This window comes from Coenobita brevimanus, chromosome 66 (genome assembly GCF_032717465.1).
Source record: "Coenobita brevimanus isolate Jiangsu-jjx chromosome 66, ASM3271746v2, whole genome shotgun sequence".
In the NCBI taxonomy this organism is placed as follows: Eukaryota; Metazoa; Arthropoda; class Malacostraca; order Decapoda; family Coenobitidae; genus Coenobita; species Coenobita brevimanus.
This window is the reverse complement of record NC_137019.1, coordinates 18,851,953-18,870,289: the sequence shown is the minus strand read 5'-3', so window position 1 is coordinate 18,870,289 and position 18,337 is coordinate 18,851,953. Positions and strand designations below refer to the sequence as shown.

Sequence of the window (18,337 nt, the reverse complement as noted above, 5' to 3'; positions counted from 1 at the left end):
TTGCGTGTAGCCAGAAGAATATACACAGTGTAAGGGATGAAGATAGAGAACAAGAGATAGCATTTCTTTCAGAGCCATTACATACTGTAAATTCTGTACATACTGGTCATACCTCACATGATCCCATTAGTGTTTCTTTGAGACTTGAAAACAGTGATGTTACTGTGCAGTTAGATACAGGTAGTGCCATTTCTATTGCCCCTAAGAGTTTGAATGTTTTTCTAGTTTACCCTTACACCCCTCAAATGTACGTATCCTCACATATACTTGCGGAAGTCTCAAACCATTGGGTGAAGTGCATGTAGAAGTTGATTATAAAGAGAAGTAGTTCAAGCTTCCACTTGTAATCAACCCTAAGGGTACTTGTGCTTTATTGGGGGAAACTGGTTATGTAAATTGGTACCTGACTGGAAAGATGTGTTGTTTGTGAACCATCTACAGACTTCTAAGGATGTTTCAGACCTTCCTACTATTCTGGAAAAGTACAGTGAACTGTTTAAAGATGAGCTAGGATGTTATAATGGTCCCAGCGTTCAGGTCAGTGTATCAGGAAACTCAAAATTTCTCAGGGCTAGGCCTCTTCCCTGTACTCTTCAGTCCTGAGTGCAAAATGAGTTATGAATTGGAGAGTGATGGAGTAATTTAGAGGGGTTGCACATACACCATTCAGTGGTGTCCCTATTGTGTCTCTAAGCAAAAAGGATTCAGATAAAGTAAGAGTATGTGGTGATTTCAGTGTGACCTACAACAAGTGTGCAGATGTAGTGAAACACCCTATTCCAAAGTCTGAAGACTTACAGTCAGCTTTAAGAGGTTGTTCTGTATTCAGTATTTTGGACATGTCACAAGGATACCATCAGATTCCCATTACAGCTGAGTCTCATAAATAGCTAACTATCAATACCCACACTGGACTTTTTATGTTCAAGAGACCACCTTTTGACATTTGCTCTAGCCCTGCTATATTTCAGAAAATAATGGATTCTATGTTTCCTAACATTCCAACAGTTATGTGTTACCTAGATGATATCCTCACTGCAGGAAAGGACAAGAAGGATCACCTGAATACTTTGTGCAAATTTCTGAAACACCTGCATGAGTCTGGTTTCAGATTAAATAAGAAGAAATGCAAATTTGAGCAAAGTTCTGTCACATACCTTGGCCACAGGATAGATGCGGAATGGCATCACCTCACAGAAAATAAACTCCGGGCTATAAGTCAAGCTCCTTGCCCCAAAGACGTGACAGTTTTAAAATCCTTCCTAGGCCTGATAATGTTCTATTCCAGATTCCTTAGAGATCGTTCCACTGTACTTGCTCCTTTAAATGGATTGCTTAACTCTTGGATTGCAAAATTACCTTTTTTTTTTATCCCACCCTGTGATGTGCAAAAAATGAAAAAAAAAAGGGGGGGGGTTTGTTTATTATAAACTTTATCATCTGGTTAACCCCTTAAACGCGGCTGTGTACAGTCGTTCCCCCCCGAGTGGCGGGGTTGTATCGCGGTCTGAGTACCTGTAGGAAAATATTCGCCAAAAATCAGAGATTAACTCTAGAACATTATACTTGGTATGGCAGATAGTACTTACATTCAGCTTTCTCCAGAGACAGGTGTTGAGCCTTCGTGGACTACCCAAGGACTTGTGGAGACTTGCAAAGTTGGGTAACCAAATCTTCACTTTCACACCTCCAGCAACCCGGTTTCCCCTCTACCACAGCCTCATTCTGTCACAGTAAACTTTATACTACAATGTAAAGGTAGTTAGGAATCCGTATTTGTACAATAAGCACTGAAAATAAGGCTAAAATCAACGGAGCGTACGGCCGACATGCACTGTGGCGGCGGTCTTCCCGTCACTCAACAAACATTTCCATTTTCACAGCTAAAAACATGTATACTACATTATTTTCAATCATATTACAGTAATCACTCTAATATCCGGACGCCCAATATCCGAACATCCCCACTATCCGGACATAAGAATGTTTCATACTGTCCTTTTTTTCCATACTATACTTACCTCATTTCACTCTTTAATGTCCTTTATTGGTGTGAATAGGGTGTTAGGAGCTATGCATGTGCAGTAGGAAGGTGTTTTTCTGAGTTAGGCTAGGTTAGAGTCCATAAGTACCAGTCCAGGAGCCAGTCACCAGAATGTTCATTATTGTATGAACCTACTTCTAAACCCTCATTTTATGTTTCTTTTGCATTTATTTCAGTCATTTATGTGCCATATTGGTGTGATTTGGGTCTTAAATAGGTGCTATGCATGTCCAGAGGGAGTTGTATAGGTGTTTCTCTGAGTTAGGGTCCATAAGTACAAGTCCATAAGCTGGGGCCCAATATCCGGACAGAACCAATATCCGGACCTACCCATGGCTCTGTTACGTCGGATATTGGAGTGATTACTGTACTTCCCAAAAGATCACCACGGCACGCTTTTTATTCTGCCTTACGTCCGCCACTTTATTCTCGTTCCTGTCGGCCACTTGCACTGACTGGGAAGAGCTAGAACTCGCCATAATGTCACTTTGAAAGCCTGCAGTAAACTGACGCTAAACAGGGGCAAACCGTGAGAAAAAAAGCTAGTGTTACAACTGGGGAAACAAGCGTTTCCTAGTAGCATAAACTGCTTGTGAGAGGAGAGCGCAGATTTACAGTTCTGAGCGCTCAGAGCGCTGCCATGTATCACAGCCAGGCTGGCCAGGCCGTGGTGGGGGGGGGGACGGGGGGAAAACGCGATATTTGGCAACAACTGAGGTCAGTAGTACAAAGGTAAAGTATGCTAGTTGTAGCTAGAGGGTGGTGGTACTGATAGACAATACCAGCTGGAGCCTGCTTGCCCGCGGTTATTCAAAATTTACTACAATCGCAAACGTGACGACCAGCCGTCATGTCCTTTTGGCCGAGTGTCGCAAACGCGACGATCCGCGTTTAAGGGGTTAAAAAAAAAAAAAAAAAACTCTCTCTCTCCGTCTTTGCGTAGCGCCATGTGTAAGTTTGCGTAGGGGTGTAGAAAAAAATGAATTTAAAAAAATCTTTTTTTTTAGTTTTTGTTTATTATAAACCTGAAGATAAACATCCAGGGCATCATCTGATGAGAAAAAAAATAATCTCCCTCTCTCTCCATATTTGTGTAACACCTTGCACAAGTTTGGGTAGGGGTGGATTAGTTAGCAGTGATGCATGGCCACTGGAAGGTTAGCACAGCCTGAGCTGTGGCTCGCAACACGACACTTCCCAGCCTGAGCTGTGGCTCACAATCCACAGGTTAAGAAGGGTGTTTTTTGGTCTTGAACCAAGGTAGAAGATGAAACTTTCTCAAAGGCAAAAGTGTTACTGTTACAGTCAGATATTCTGGTGCTCTGTGATGACTTTGCCATTGTTCCTTTCATATGATGCATCTTCCTATGGGAATGGTGCTGTATTGTCCCATGTAATTTATGGATGTTATCGGTCAGTTGCTTTCACTTCATGTACATTAAATGATGCCTGGAAAAATTATTCTTAGTTAGAGAAAGAACCCTTGAGTATTGTATAGTATATGGTATTCAAAATTTCAGACAGTTCCTCTATGGCCGTCAGTTTGCATTGATCACAGACCACTGTCCTTTGGTTTCCTTGCTTAGTCCTGGAAAACCAGTTCCACCCCATGCATCTGCTCAACTGCAAAGATGGTCCCTAAAATTAGCTTCTTTTAACTACAAGATTGAGTACAGGAACACTTCGGCTCACATTGATGCAGATAGCACGTCAAGAGTTCCCCTCTCTACAAAGGTGTACTGTGACAGTGAGGCTGTTAATTGCTACTTCTTTGAAAACAGATGTACTTACAGCAGTCACACACACCAAATGATCCAGAAGAAAACTGCGGTAGATCTAATGTTGTCCAAGGTTTTGAAATATGCTCATTGTGCATGGCCCATTTTGGATGAGTGTGATTCCAGGTTACAACCCCTCCTACAAAGGCGGGATGAATTTATCATCAAACAGCATTGTGTTTTGTGAGGACTTCATGACATAGTTCCCTCTGCATTGCAAGGCTACATTCTTCGAGAACTATATGAAACACACCAAGGCATGACAATAATGAATGCAGTGGCAAGATTCTACATATGGTGGCCAAATATGGATAAATAAATTGAAGGCATTGTTTCTTCATGTCAAGTATGTCAATCTATAAGGGCTGATCCACCTACTGCATTAGTTCATCCATGGACTTTTCCTTCCAAACCCTGGTCAAGACTTCATGCTGACTTTGTGGGTCCACTCTCAGGGAAGATTTATTTTGTGCTTGTGGATGTCTATAGCAAGTATTCTAAAATAGTTCACATGATGATTCACATGAAGAGTACAACTGCAGATGCTGCTGTAAGGGTTCTTCATGAAATTTTTTGTAGACATGGCATACCAGAAATTCTTGTAACAGATAACAGCCCACAGTTAACTTCAAGAGAGTTTGCTGATTTCTGCTCAACCAATGGGATCTTGTACCATGCATGGTCACTGTATAAGCCTTCAACAAACGGACAGGCAGAGAGGATGGCTAAGGTCCTGAAGTCAGCATTGCATCAAGCAGAAGTACAAGGACAAGATCCAGAGATTATCCTGCAGAGGTACCTGTTTTCATATTGCATCACTCAAAATGCTGCCACTGGACTCTCCCCATCCGAGTTGCTGATAGGAAGAAAACTGCACAATCGTTTGGATTTAATATTTCCCGCAGTTGCAAAGAAAGTAGAAGCAGAACAAGAGTCCATGGTAAACAGAGGTGTTTTGCATGGCCATCAAGTGTTGAAAGTGGGTGATAATGTGCTAGTCAGAAATTATTGGGGTGCCAAATGGTTATAAGGACAGGTGAAAAGGTGCTCAGAGAAAGACATTGCTTGGTTAAAGTTCAAGATGGCTATGTATGCAAAAGACATATAGACCAGTTGGTGAATGTCCTGAAAGAGTGCCTGATGAAAATGTCCCTGATGACATTGTAGTAGAGAATGAATCAAGTGATTCATATTCCAGTAACATACCTCATGTGCCTCCAGAAGTGTCTACTGTTGAAAGTGATGCACCTGTATATTTCCGAGTTGGTGTGCAGGAACAAGTAAGTCGTGTAGCATCTGAGGTTTTGGAAGAGCCTCCTAGTTCCCCATAGGCTAGACCTTATCCTAATGAACAGCCAGTTGAGCTCAGGATATTTTCCACAAAGGCTAACAAAACCCCCTAAATATTTGGATGACTGCACTTTCTGAATACTGTATTTCTGTTTCCATCTTATTGAATAATGTTTAAGAATACAGTACTGTAATTTATTTACTTTTTTCATACAAGGGAGTTTTATTTCTTTGAACAGTCTGGTATTTATTTAAAATTTGCCAATACTAAACTGTCAGGAGAATCAGTACTAGATTGTTCTTCAATCACTGTACTATTTGTGCACTTGTAGTAATGCTGTTCTTGGATGTCTGCCCTTTTCTTTCCTCCATCCTTCTTTCCTTCTATCCTCTTCTGTCTTTCTTTCCTTCATTCTTTCCTCGTCCTTCTGCCTATGGGTGACTTTACACTCCCTATTCTTTCTTTCTTTCTGTCATTCTTTCCTCTTCCTTCTGTCTGTGGGTGACTCTACATCAAGTGACAAGCCGAATGGTTTCCTGTACACCAGGAAACCATTTACTATGCTGAATGGTAACCATATAACCAAATTTTGGCGCCTGGTGGAGTAGTGGGTAATTACGGTGCTCCAATCGGGTTGAGCCGGTGAAGGTTTATATCCAAGGTGTGGTTGGGGTTTATTGCTCATGTAATGCGACTCAGGGATGAGTGAGGCTAGTCACGCTCATCTTAAATGTCAGGACCAACGTGCCTAGCCCCGGGTTCCTATGCTTCTCATGGGGCAATGCAGGATTGGATGATCAATGAAAAATGAAAACTATCTGTGCATTCATGCTATTGTTTATTGGCCTAATACATTGATGCTTTAATTCATGTATACACCTGTAAGTATGTATATTCCGGGTATCTATATATTTTTAGGAAGTTAAGTGTGTTTACAGTAGATGCAGGTTAAAAAAAAGGGGGGGGGGATATGTTATGTAGTACAAGTAATTATCAGATGAAATAATCTATATATTTGCTGCATTATTAATTTATATTTTGTTACTATGACAGTAGTTATTATATAATATATTCAGCCCTGAAGGACTGTTGCTGTTTAGATTCGTACCTGTTGCAGAGGAGCTCAAAAATATACAGAGACCTAACAGCTTTGCCTCACTTTCCTCAACTGATTTAGTCCTACAGATTGAAGATAGCACAGATAGGATACATAATGTGATTCGTGAAAGATGCGAAGTGAGGAAGTCTGTGGACTCCAGAATTAAAGAGAGTGTACTGCAGTGATATGGTCATGTGGAGAGAATGGATAACAATACAGTAGAGTGGTGAAAAAGGTATGTCTTAGCGAATTTGAAGGAGGGAGGAGGCGAGGTAAACCAAGGAGATGGTGGAGGGATATGGTGGATGGGTGTGTGAGGAAGAGAGGTATGGAAGTCGGTGAAGCTGGGGAATTGACAAGAGATCGAGCTGGCTGGATGAAAGTTGTGAGAAGAAGCGTATGATCAGGGATTTGGCATCCCTTTTTAATGTGACAGCTTCTGGATTGACTCTGCCAGATACGTTTATGTGAAGCAACACAATGTGGTGAAAGTTTTTTGGCATATCAGATAGAGCCAGGATTCTGGGGTCTTGAATGATGAGTGAATGGAAGTGTGGCCAATTGAATTGGGCAAACTTGGACTGTCTGGACTTTGTTACTCTGTACCCTGCATAGGGTGGGAAAGGAGGTCCAGATGATGATGATAATACAGGATTTTGGGCACTTGCATGACTTGTGAATGAGAGTGTAACTTATTCAGTTGGGCATATTTCGGTTAGCTTCTAAGATATTTCTGACTCTCTGGATCCTACCTTGCCCAATCCTAGGAAGGGAAGAGAGGTACTGTATTCACTTTTTTTTTTTTTTTTTTTTTTTTTTTTTTTTTTAAAGGCTCAAACATGCTTGCATGCTTTAGCCTCGGTCACCTAATGGCAGCTGTCCATGCTACTTGATCTCTGGCAGCTTCCCTATTTAATCCCTTAACCCTGAGGTCACACTCAGTGACCTTGTCGCAGGTCTTTTTCGGTCTACTTCTCACTACCCTACCCTCAACATTAACACTTCTCACTTTCTGCACCCAACTATCATCTCCCATCCTCTCCACATGCCCAGACCATCTCAGTCTACCTCTCCTCATCACAACACCAATACGTTCCAACCCCATCCTACCTCTGATCTCTTCCATCGTATACCTAATCCCTCCAGGCCTCACACTCAAGGACAAACTGCACATTCACCTAATCATTGCCATTTCTGTTTATTTGAGCCTGAGTATGTCCTCTTCGTTTACTGCCCATGTCTCACAACCATACAGTATTACACTCCCAACATGCTGCATAAAAAATCCCTTAGCATGGAGGGAAAGCCATCTCAGTGTCAGGAGAGGCAACAGCTCCCAGAACTTCTTCCAACCACTCCTCACTCTAGCCACAGAGCTAGCTGCTGCCCCACCTCCAGTACATAACATGTCTCCCAAATAACAAAACTCTTCCACATACTCAAGGGACTCTCCAGCATGTTCAATCCTTTCCCACCTGGCAGTATCCACATGCCCTCCCCGACACCCCGCACATATGAAATAAACATTTTCTCACTTTCTACCTCTAATACCACTACATATCTTATGCACCCACTTATCTCAAACACTGCACAAGATAGAATTACTTCCCACGCCCTTGTGAGAGTTCACACGTGGCCACTCTCCCTCGTCATTGATAGTACCTTACTGCCAGCTCTAGATACCATCACTTTTGTTATATCTGCATTTACTTTTAAGCCCTTATGCCCCATACTATCTCTTCACTTTCTAAATCTTTCCTTTGCCTCCCATTCATTCTCTGAAATCAACACCAGATCATCAGTATATAACATCTCCCACGGGAGTCCACTTCTGAGGTCATGTGAGTGGGCTTCAAGTACCATGATAAACAACAAAAGACCCAAGACAGACCCCTGATGCACACCAACATTCTTAGAATGTGTGTGCACACACAAAATCACTTCTCCCCCCATATGACACCACAACTGAAGTACGATCAGTTTAAAATATGCACTGGTAACAAATTACATAAAACAACAGCTAGTAAATACATTCCCCCTCAGTCGTCCCCACAGTACCACACAATTACTCTCCTTAAATACACCACTTCACTAACATACCCATCATCATCCTGGGTGGTGAGTTCAATGCTAAGGCGTTGACCTGGCATGTCAACAACCCTGACACAGACAGAGGGCTGATACAACAATCCCAAACAGTTAATCTTTTCATTCTCAACAATCTCCATCAGCTTACCCATATCCCACACCAAGCCCTTTTCCTACCATCATCCCCAGATATCACCTTTTGCTCCCCAAACCTCACCCCCACAACATCCTGGAGAGTGGTCAGAACCCTTGGCTCTGACCACCTCCCAATCATCATCACTACCAAAACCAGAATCACGCCAGCTGGCCACAGACACACATACACTAATTATAAGAGAGCCAACTGGGAGGCCTTTACAACTGAAACAGAACAACACTTTGAAACATTAAACAGTACATCCATCACAAACATCAACACTCCTGTGCACACTTTCAATACAATTATTCAAAATGCAGACAAAAGACATCCCTAGAGGCAACAGAAAGAAACACAACCCCAACTTCACACCAGAAATTCATTGCCTTATCAGTCAGTGCAACACAGTACAACACTCCATACACAAGACACCATACAACAAATACAAGAGCTCAACACTCAAATAAACAATAAAATATCAGAACAGCAAATGCTAAATTGGAATAAGTATCTCCAAAACTTTGATCACAAAAAAACACACCAAACTCTACAAAACACTAAACAGCATCACACTCTCCAACAGCAACACTACACAATCAAATGCAGCCATCACAACAACAGACACCATACCCTCAAACGAACAATGGGCAAACACTCTCATCAATCACTTTTTACATATCAGCCATCTAAACCCCCATCACAACGACTGATGTGTCATCTGATGCAAGAGACCGTTCCCCACACTCCCAGGCATCACACCTTTCACTTACAACCAGACGAAGCACATCATTAGCAACCTTAAGCACTCATCTGCCTGTGGACCAGACAACATAAGCAACATACACCTTAAACACGTTGGACCACAAGGCAGACAAGCACTCACCAACATATTAATCTACGGCAACTCACACAACATAATACCCAACTTCTGGAAGCATGGCACTAGCATCACTATCCCAAAACCCAACAAAGACCCCTCGTTACATTCCTCACACCGTCCCATCACACTCCTCTGCACCCCCTCCAAAGTCACTGAACAACTGATATTACAGCTAGTTACACCTCACATTCCCCTAACCCCATCACAACATGGTTTTAGGCCGTTATACTCCACAAACACTCTTCTTACAGACCTTACACAGAGAGTTTTTGATGACATCAGCTTTTCGTCTCATTAACTATCCCCCTCTTACTGACTCCCTTCAACCTCTGTCTCTTCGCCGCAATGTTGCATCTTTATCTCTTTTCTGTCGCTGCTTCAATGGTCACTGTTCCTCTGAACTGTCTGCATGCATTCCTCCACTTCTACGACGGGCGCGTAGCACCCGTCTAGCAGCAAACTCTCACCCCTTTTCTGTCCAACTCTCTAATGCAAGAGTTAACCGTTACTCCCAGTCCTTCATTTATGCAACAGGTCAACTCTGGAACTGTCTCCCTCTGTCTGTATTTCCTGCTTCCTATGATCTTCAGTCTTTCAAACGCAGTGTGTCCAGGCATCTCGAAATGAATGGATCTTGAATTTGGCTCTCTTGTATTTTGTTTTTCTCTTGGAAGGAACAGTTTTGTGGGCTCATGGCCTTTGGTTCCTTCTTCCTCACATTAAAAAAAAAAAAAAAAAAAAAAACTTGGCCACCACACAGAACACTCCTAGACACTAGACATTAGTAAAGTTTTGATGCCATCCTCCGCAACTACCTCACAAACAAAATATTCAACACAAACATGCACAGTAACACAAAAGGATGACTGGCAATCTATTTAGGAGGCAGGTGTGCACATGTAACATTTGCTGGTCAGTCATTGAACATCAGAAACTTCACAAACAGCCTCCCTAAGCACCTGTTTTGTCCCCTACCATCTTTAACTTATACATGCATGGCATACCCACACCCCACACACCACAAATACACATAGCCTCCTGTGTGGACGACATAACACTTACATGTACACACCAAAATGCAAACAGCCACACACATCCTCCACCCTTACCTCAACACACTACACAAATGGTTCACCATAAACAGACTCAAAATAGCCCCAGCCAAATCTACAGTGACCCTTCTCACAAACTGGACAGCAGAACACAGTCACATTCCACACCTCACCATAAATAACACTCCCCTACCACACACACACACACATCCAAAATCCTTGATGTAACATATAATACATCGATGTCATTTAAACAACACATCACAAACATTAAAGATAAATTAACACCAAGACTCAGTGCCCTAAAGTCACTTGCCCATACAACATTTGGACACAACAAAGAAACCACCACCACAGTATACAAACAATATATATGTTCAGTGATGAATTATGCAAGCCCTGCTTGGGCTTCTGACCTCACTAAAACACACTACAACACTCCACAGACCATACAGAACAAGGCCCTAAAAATAATCACAGGCTGCACCAGTGGCATATCCAGGATTTTTGCCGGGGGGGAAGGGGGGGGCAAACACTTGGACTATTTCACCAAAATATCTGTCACCACACTGGTGTGAGTGTCCCGAACACATACACTTGCCCACATTCGTGATACTATCGCTTTTTTCTATTTTCCTTTGCAGTTTTGTATTTCTCTCTCTCTCTCTCTCTCTCCCTCTCCCGCTAAGCACGGATGTGTAAATTAAAATTCTCTGCTGCACCCACCCCCAGCCTGGTATTCTGTTTTGTACTATTGCTGTGGTGGTAGCCAATAGAAATTCTGTTTTCTACTACTTATTCATTTAGTTTGATTCTCATTGGCTCAGGCGTCAGGGGTGCTGCATACGTCAAGACTTACCTAAGTAAATACATCTTGTGGAATTAACCTCTCTTAATACTTGACTCAGGTGACTACTTGACTTGCCCCGCTCGGCAGGGAATGATTTTCATATCACCTGAACCGTACTGTACTGTACAGAATGGATTTTTCCATTAAGAAAAAAAAAAGGAAAAACAGCATAAAGCTATTCATCCTGAAAATTTTCACCTAGAAAAGGCGGGGCCCCCCAGCCTCTAAAAAGTGTGGGGGACACATCCCCCTGTTCCCCACCCAAATGAGGCCCCTGGCACATATATTTATATCTGCATACTTTGAAAAATTTAGTCTGAGGTGATCAAAATTACTTCATGCAGTCTTCAAAAATTCTGCTTGTTTCAGTTGTTTGTAACAATAATTGTGCAGTGATTGTTTGCAACTGGCTACAGGGTGAGAGGATGTGGCTGAGGGGACAGGAAGGCAATTTTTACACCTCATCAGGATTCAAGTGCAAAACATCACTAGAGCTCTAATATTAACCGCATAATCTAAGGTGATAGTGGAAATTGTTATGTTATAACTAGTCATTTTTTCTCAAGGGTTTTATTATATTTGGTCTAGCTTTCAGTTTCAAAGTAAATTATTGCTGTCAAATAAATATTTTTGGAAATAGATAATATTGTTTAATATACATGTAGTAAAATTAGGAAAACTGTGTTGTCATACAAGAACTATGCCAAAAATCCCTTTTAGCATTTCCCCAAAATTTTCCCAGGGGGGGGCAGACTGCCCCCTCTGACCCCCAAGTGACTACATGTATGGGCTGCACAGCTACTACACCTACAGACCACCTGCACCAAGAAACCAAAGTCCTCAAAGTCAAGGATCATCTAGACATGAGAGGCACACAAATTCTTGCCGCAGCCTCCACATACCCACACTATCCACTAAACTTCATGGCAGCACATCCATATACGCCGAGGAACATCAAAACAACACCCAGCACATGATATCATACATAAATACTGTCATCTCTCCTCCCTCGCCTGCCTCAAACCAGCTTCCAGAAGCATATCCATACTCAGATCACTCGGCGCTCTATTCAGGCACTTAAAGACAACACATTGCTGCATGCATGGCCTCATGATATCCACCCTTCTGAATCCTACCTCTCTCTTGAAGACAGGGTCCACCTGGCCAGGTTGAGATGTGGGCATCATCCAGCCCTTTGAGTTATCAGAAGAGGATGGATGACTCCATTGCTGATACCTGTTCTGGATGCAACACAGCAGCCCATACTATTAAGCACATTATGGAAGACTGGATTGCACACAATCGCCGGTGCCAACAACACAACATACACACCTTGAGAGCTCTGTGGGAAAGCCCGGTCTCGGCCGTGGCCATCCTTAGGGACTTGGGACTGTTCGGTCAGACTGCCTAGGGAACAGCTACTACTACTACTCATCGCTCAAATCTCCATTCACCCTTACCTGGGTGTGAGCACCCACATATATGGCCAAAACGACCCTAACCAGCCACTTCTTGATCCCAAGCTTTCTCATTACCCACTTCACCACCTCTCTAGGGACACAGTCACAGACCTTCTCAGAATCAACAAAAACAAAGTACAATTCCCTTTTCTTTCCTATATATTTTTCCTGAAGCCTGGCATAAAGCCAAATTGCATCTCATCAATATTCATCCTTTTTCCAATCATACCTTCTAGAGCTCTCTCCATTACTTCATTATCTGGTCTAAAAGCTTTATGCCTCTATAATTTCCTCCTTCCAGGGCATCACCTTTCCTCATGTACACATTTACAATTACACTCTTCAGCCAATCATCTGGGACAACACACTCATATATAATTGTATTTATCAGTTCAGCGACTAATGTAACTCCTGTATCTCCTGAGGCTTTCAGCATTTCAGCAGTCATCCGAGACATACCCGCTGCCTTCCTCACCTACATCCTGCCTATTGCCCTGCTCACAGTAGCAACGTCAATCAAAGGCCAAGGGCCAAACACTGGATCTGCTGGCTCCAAACCTTCCCTGTCCCAGTGAAACTCCTCGTTCAACAACTGGCTGTAATGATCTCTCCATGTGTCTTTAATATCCCCACTGTTCACCACTACCCTTCCTTCATCATTCTTCACACACTGCTCGCCTATGATATCCCAATTCTCCCTTTTCATCTGATTTGCCTCTTTAAAAATCACATTCTTCCTTTTCACACAATTAAGGTTATCAGTTGATGATGTATTGATGATGATAATGATGATGATGAGGAGGAGGAGGAGGATGGGCAAGGAGGGGGGAGGGTGATGGTGGATTGGAGGAAGAGGATGGAGAGAAGGAAGGATGCAGAAGGAGGAAGAGAAGGTAAATAAAAAGGAGAGAGATTGTCTGGATGAGAGTGTTATGTCCTCATCCCACGCTGCCACAAGTTCCAACAGCAATGTTCAGTATAGGACGGATGTTGCCCAGTGAGTTGTTCCCCCTATGGTCAGCCCTTCAGTGTGCAACAAACACTGGCTTCTCGAGTTCGCAGTCTTTATTCACTAAATAATTACGCTTAATGCTTGCCAAATACACTTCACTGTTTTCACAAGTGCCTGAGCCTTACAATCTTCACTAGGCTGCACTGAAACTAAACTGAAATGAAACTGATTCCCATAGGTTCTTCCACCTCCTTAAATAGCCTTCCCTATTTCTGCAAAGTTCTAGTAAACTCTCGAAGGAGCAACAGTTACCACTGGGAGACATTCAGAATAGCTCAGAGTATTCTTACCCTGCATAACACTCTAAATTATTTAACATAAAACTGAAATAAAATTTCATAATTTAACAAACAATCATATTAATAAAATATTATAGGGAAAAAGAGCATAAAATTTAATGCATAACCTTACAAAATGCCTCTGCTCACAAATAGTAGGCATACTGGACAACTCTGACAAAAAAAAAAAAAAGGGGGGGGGGGCAGAGAGAGAGAGAGAGAGAGAGAGAGAGAGAGAGAAGTACTGAGAACCTTCCAGTACTTCCTGTCTTGCAGATCTTACTTCTCAACAGGAGATTTAATTCCAAAACTTCTTTGCCAGGTGAAACGAACACCCATCCAAGTGGAAGAGAAGGACACTCAGAGGCAACCAGTTACACGAAGACCTATAAGGCTGGCACAGTTGGAATCTGTGAGTAGTGACAGTGAAGCTAACAGTACTGGCAGCAGTGATAACAGTGAAGAGACTGACCCAAGATCACCTACATATAAAGTACCAAGAACACCTCTGTACAATAAAGAGCATCGTAAGTAATAGTAGTAATATTAACCCTTTGGTGTTTATTGGTGCGGTGCAAATTTAATTCAGTTGTTACCATTTGACGCAGGCTGCATCTGTGCACATTTCAACTGCTCATTACCATTCGACACCGGTTATGTCGCTGAAAATAGCCCCTGATTTTTTGGTTATGGAATGATTTTGCATCCATTTGTAGGCGAGAACAAAGCACTGCTTGCGTTCCCATGTATCCCTTCGCCGTGCTTAACCCGCTCTGCACCCAGCGTCACCCCACTGCTCCATTCAGTGCCCTACGAGCCTTGCTCGAGCATAAGATAATTTCCTTTCACTCTTCGTAAAATCGGCCCTAATTGACCTACAGTAATTCTTTATACACCGAAATGTAGCCAGATAAATTCCCAGTAACTCGTTCACAGTCACATTTACCATTAAAATTACATTTCTATGAAAAAAGAAGAAGAAAAAACTGAAGTAAAAAAAAGGGGGGGGCATAATTTACATTTGGCTGATCTTTCTTAAATGTCGGGACCAACTGCCTAGCCACGGGCTCCTACGCTCTTCATGGGGCAATGTAGGATTGGATGATGGATGGATGGATGGATGATCTTTTTTACAACACCATAAGCAAGTACATTAAACCCTCGATATAACGAACCCTGGTATTGCGAATTTCGGATATAGTGAACGGCCAGATAGCAGCTGAACTTCCCCCAGATTCTGCAAACAAAGGTAGCTAAATGCTGGGGAGGTTTGTGAATCAGCCCACGGTGATAACAGCATCCCTTCCTGGCACATTAAGTGTAATTAAACAGCATCCCTCCTGGCACAGTAATTGTACTTCAACAGTATCCCTTCCTGGCACAGTAAGTGTACTGTATGTACAACTTCATACAGGATGATATTTACATGTATAACTACATAAACCATTGATTTCTCCATGTAAAACTTCATAGAGTAAGTTTAGGCTGTGGTTGTGCAAGTAGGACCGAACGACTCCCCGGGTATAGCGACCTAAGTTCGGTAATCCCTCAGATATAGCGAACTGTCGGATATAGCGACCCACCCCTCGTCCCAATTAGTTCGTTATATCGAGGGTTTGCTGTACATTAATTCAGGATTACCGTGATAAAGTTACGATTATCGAAGCATAAATAAGGGTATAAAGATAAATTGTTTATGAACTACTGAGTGCACGGGAATAGCACGGTGACAGGGGATGTCTCTCAGTGTGTGGCCTTGGATGACCAGGACTGTGCCCCAAGTACTCGCTTGTGGTTGGACACAGCCTGCTTTGATTGGTAACAAGAGGGTTAATAATAAGGATAATATTAATAATATTAAATTACAGTATTAATAATAATAATAATAATAATAATAATAATTGGCTTTTCCCTACTTTATTGTGCCGGTTCTACAGAAGATTTTCCAAAGCTCAAAACCTAGAAATAACATGGCTGTCAGCTCTTAGGTAGTATTACATCAGATGCAAAACAATAAAATTGTTCTCATTTTACCCCCTTTGAGAAGTGGACTTTCTGACCACTACTTGGTGGTGGCCAGAATTAGAATGCAAGTAAGATGGAGGAATAGAAGGGGAAGGAGTAGTTGCAAGGAGAGTGGAAAGGTTACAAGAGAATGAGAAAAAGGGAGTGTATAAGAGAGAAGTGGAGGAACGATTGAGCAAATATGAATTGGAGCAGATGGGAGACGTGGAAGGTGTGTGTAAGATATTTACAGAAGAAATATGTGCAGCATGTGATGTGGTGTGTGGAAGGAAGAGAAGACGGAGGGGGTGCAAGGAACAGCGTGGTGGACTGAAGAGGTGAAACAGACTGTGGCACAAAAGAAGAAAGCATACAATGAATGGATGAGAAATAGGGGCGTGGAAGAAGTTGAGAGGTGGAAGAGAGAGTTACTGTATATGTAGAAAGAATGAGAGAGGTGAAAAGATTAGTAAGAGAGAGTAAGAAGAGAGTGGATGAGGAATTTGGAAGGAATTTGAGTGTAAAGTGGAGGGACTGTAAGAAAATGTTCTGGAGAGAGGTGAAAAGAGTTAAGACAGGGTGGAAGTGAAGTTAGCAGGGGAGTGAAAGATAAAAATGGTAGATTACTAGTGGAGAAGGGGGAAAAAGTGAGCAGATGGAGAGAACACTTTAAGGAATTGTTGAACGTAGAGGATGGAAGTAATGCGAGTATAAGTGGCTGGGGAATGGCTGGGAGAAGGAGGGAGGTGAGAAGACAGGAAGAAATCAGTAGGATAGAAGTTGTGGAAGCAATGAAGAAAGTTAAAACGGGGAAACCCCCAGGAATTGATGGAGTGTGTGGTGAAATGCTGAAGCATGGGGGAGAGATAGTAGTAGAATGGATGTAGAAGATGTGCAGATTGGCCTGGGAGGAAGGTAGAGTCCCGGAGGATTGGAAGTCAGGTATAATTATTCCCTTGTACAAAGGAAAAGGGGAAAAAGAAGTGTGTGGTAATCATAGGGGCATTTGTCTTCTTAGTATAATAGGAAAAGTGTATGGTAGGATACTTATAGACAGCGTTAGAGAAAGAACGGAGAAATTAGTTGGAGAAGAACAGGGAGGCTTTAGGAAGGGAAGAGGTTGTGTAGATCAGATATTCATTCTTAGATCTTTAGTGGAAAAGTTTCTAGAGAAGGGAAAGAAGTTGTATGTGGCTTTCATGGATTTGGAGAAAGCATATGACAGGGTGGATAGACAAGGATTGTGGAAAGTGTTAAGAATATATGGAGTAGATGGGAAGTTGTTGAATGCTGTGAAGAGTATGTACGATGGTGCGAAGGCTGCAGTGCGTGTGGATGGTGAACTAAGTGAATTTTTCTCTTTGAAAGTTGGTTTGAAACAGGGATGTGTCATGTCTCCATGGTTGTTCAATCTGTACATGGATGGGGTAATAAAAGAGGCTCAAGGTAGGGTAATGGATGTTGGAGTGGCCCTGGTGAGAGAGGATAGTGTTTGGAAACTCCCTGTACTATTGTTTGCAGATGATACTGTGTTGTTGAGTGAAGACGAAGGGGAGCTGCAAGGCTTGGTGGACGAGTTTGGGAGAGTGTGTAAGAAACGGAATCTAAAGGTGAATGTAGGGAAGAGTAAAGTGATGGTCTTTGAGAGAGGTGAAGTTAGTGAATGTACAGCGAGGTTGGATGGTGAGGAATTGGAAAATGTGAGTACGTTTAAGTACTTGGGTAGTGTGATGAGTAAGGATGGAGGTTTGGAGGGTGAAGCGCTTGAAAGGGTACAGCAGGGAAGAAAGGTTGCTGGTTCTTTGAAAGCAGTGATAAGAAACAGGGAAGTGAGCATGGAAGTGAAAAAGTTACTACATGACAGTATTGTGATACCAACTCTAACGTACGGAAGTGAAGCTTGGACATTGTTGGAAGGACACAAGTCAAGAGTGAGAGCAGTGGAAATGAGTTATTTAAGAGGAGCCTGTGGAGTCACGTGGAGAGACAGGCTGACGAATGAGGATATGAAGGAGCATTGTGGTGTTGATGTGGATGTGATAGGAAGCGTTATGAGGAACACACTGAGGTGGTTTGGCCATGTGGAGAGGATGGAGGGTGAAAGACTGACAAAGAGAGTGTATGTGAGTGAAGTGGAGGGGGGAAGAGGGAGGGGGAGACCGAGGATGAGATGGAGGGATGGGGTGGAGAGGTATATGAGAGAGGGGGGTGTGAGTTGGGAGTAGGGCAGTGAAATGGCAGGGGACAGGGCGACTTGGAGGCGATTTGTTTGTGGCCACCCCAAATGGGATTGAGGCGTCTGGCAATAGATAGATAGATAGAGGTGTAGAGATCTGAGGCTAGGCTACTGCAGTTCAGTACTTTA

At 42.6% G+C, this 18,337-nt stretch overlaps 1 protein-coding gene across 1 annotated transcript in view; it reads left to right on the top strand.

The window, feature by feature from the left end:
- LOC145405278 (uncharacterized) overlaps positions 1–18,337 on the top strand; it is a 42,925-nt gene that overhangs the window by 13,819 nt on the left and 10,769 nt on the right. The window contains exon 4 of the mRNA XM_080276693.1: positions 14,291–14,495. Within this exon, the coding sequence (XP_080132819.1) occupies positions 14,291–14,495 (205 nt within the window). The remainder of the gene's footprint in view (positions 1–14,290; positions 14,496–18,337) is intronic.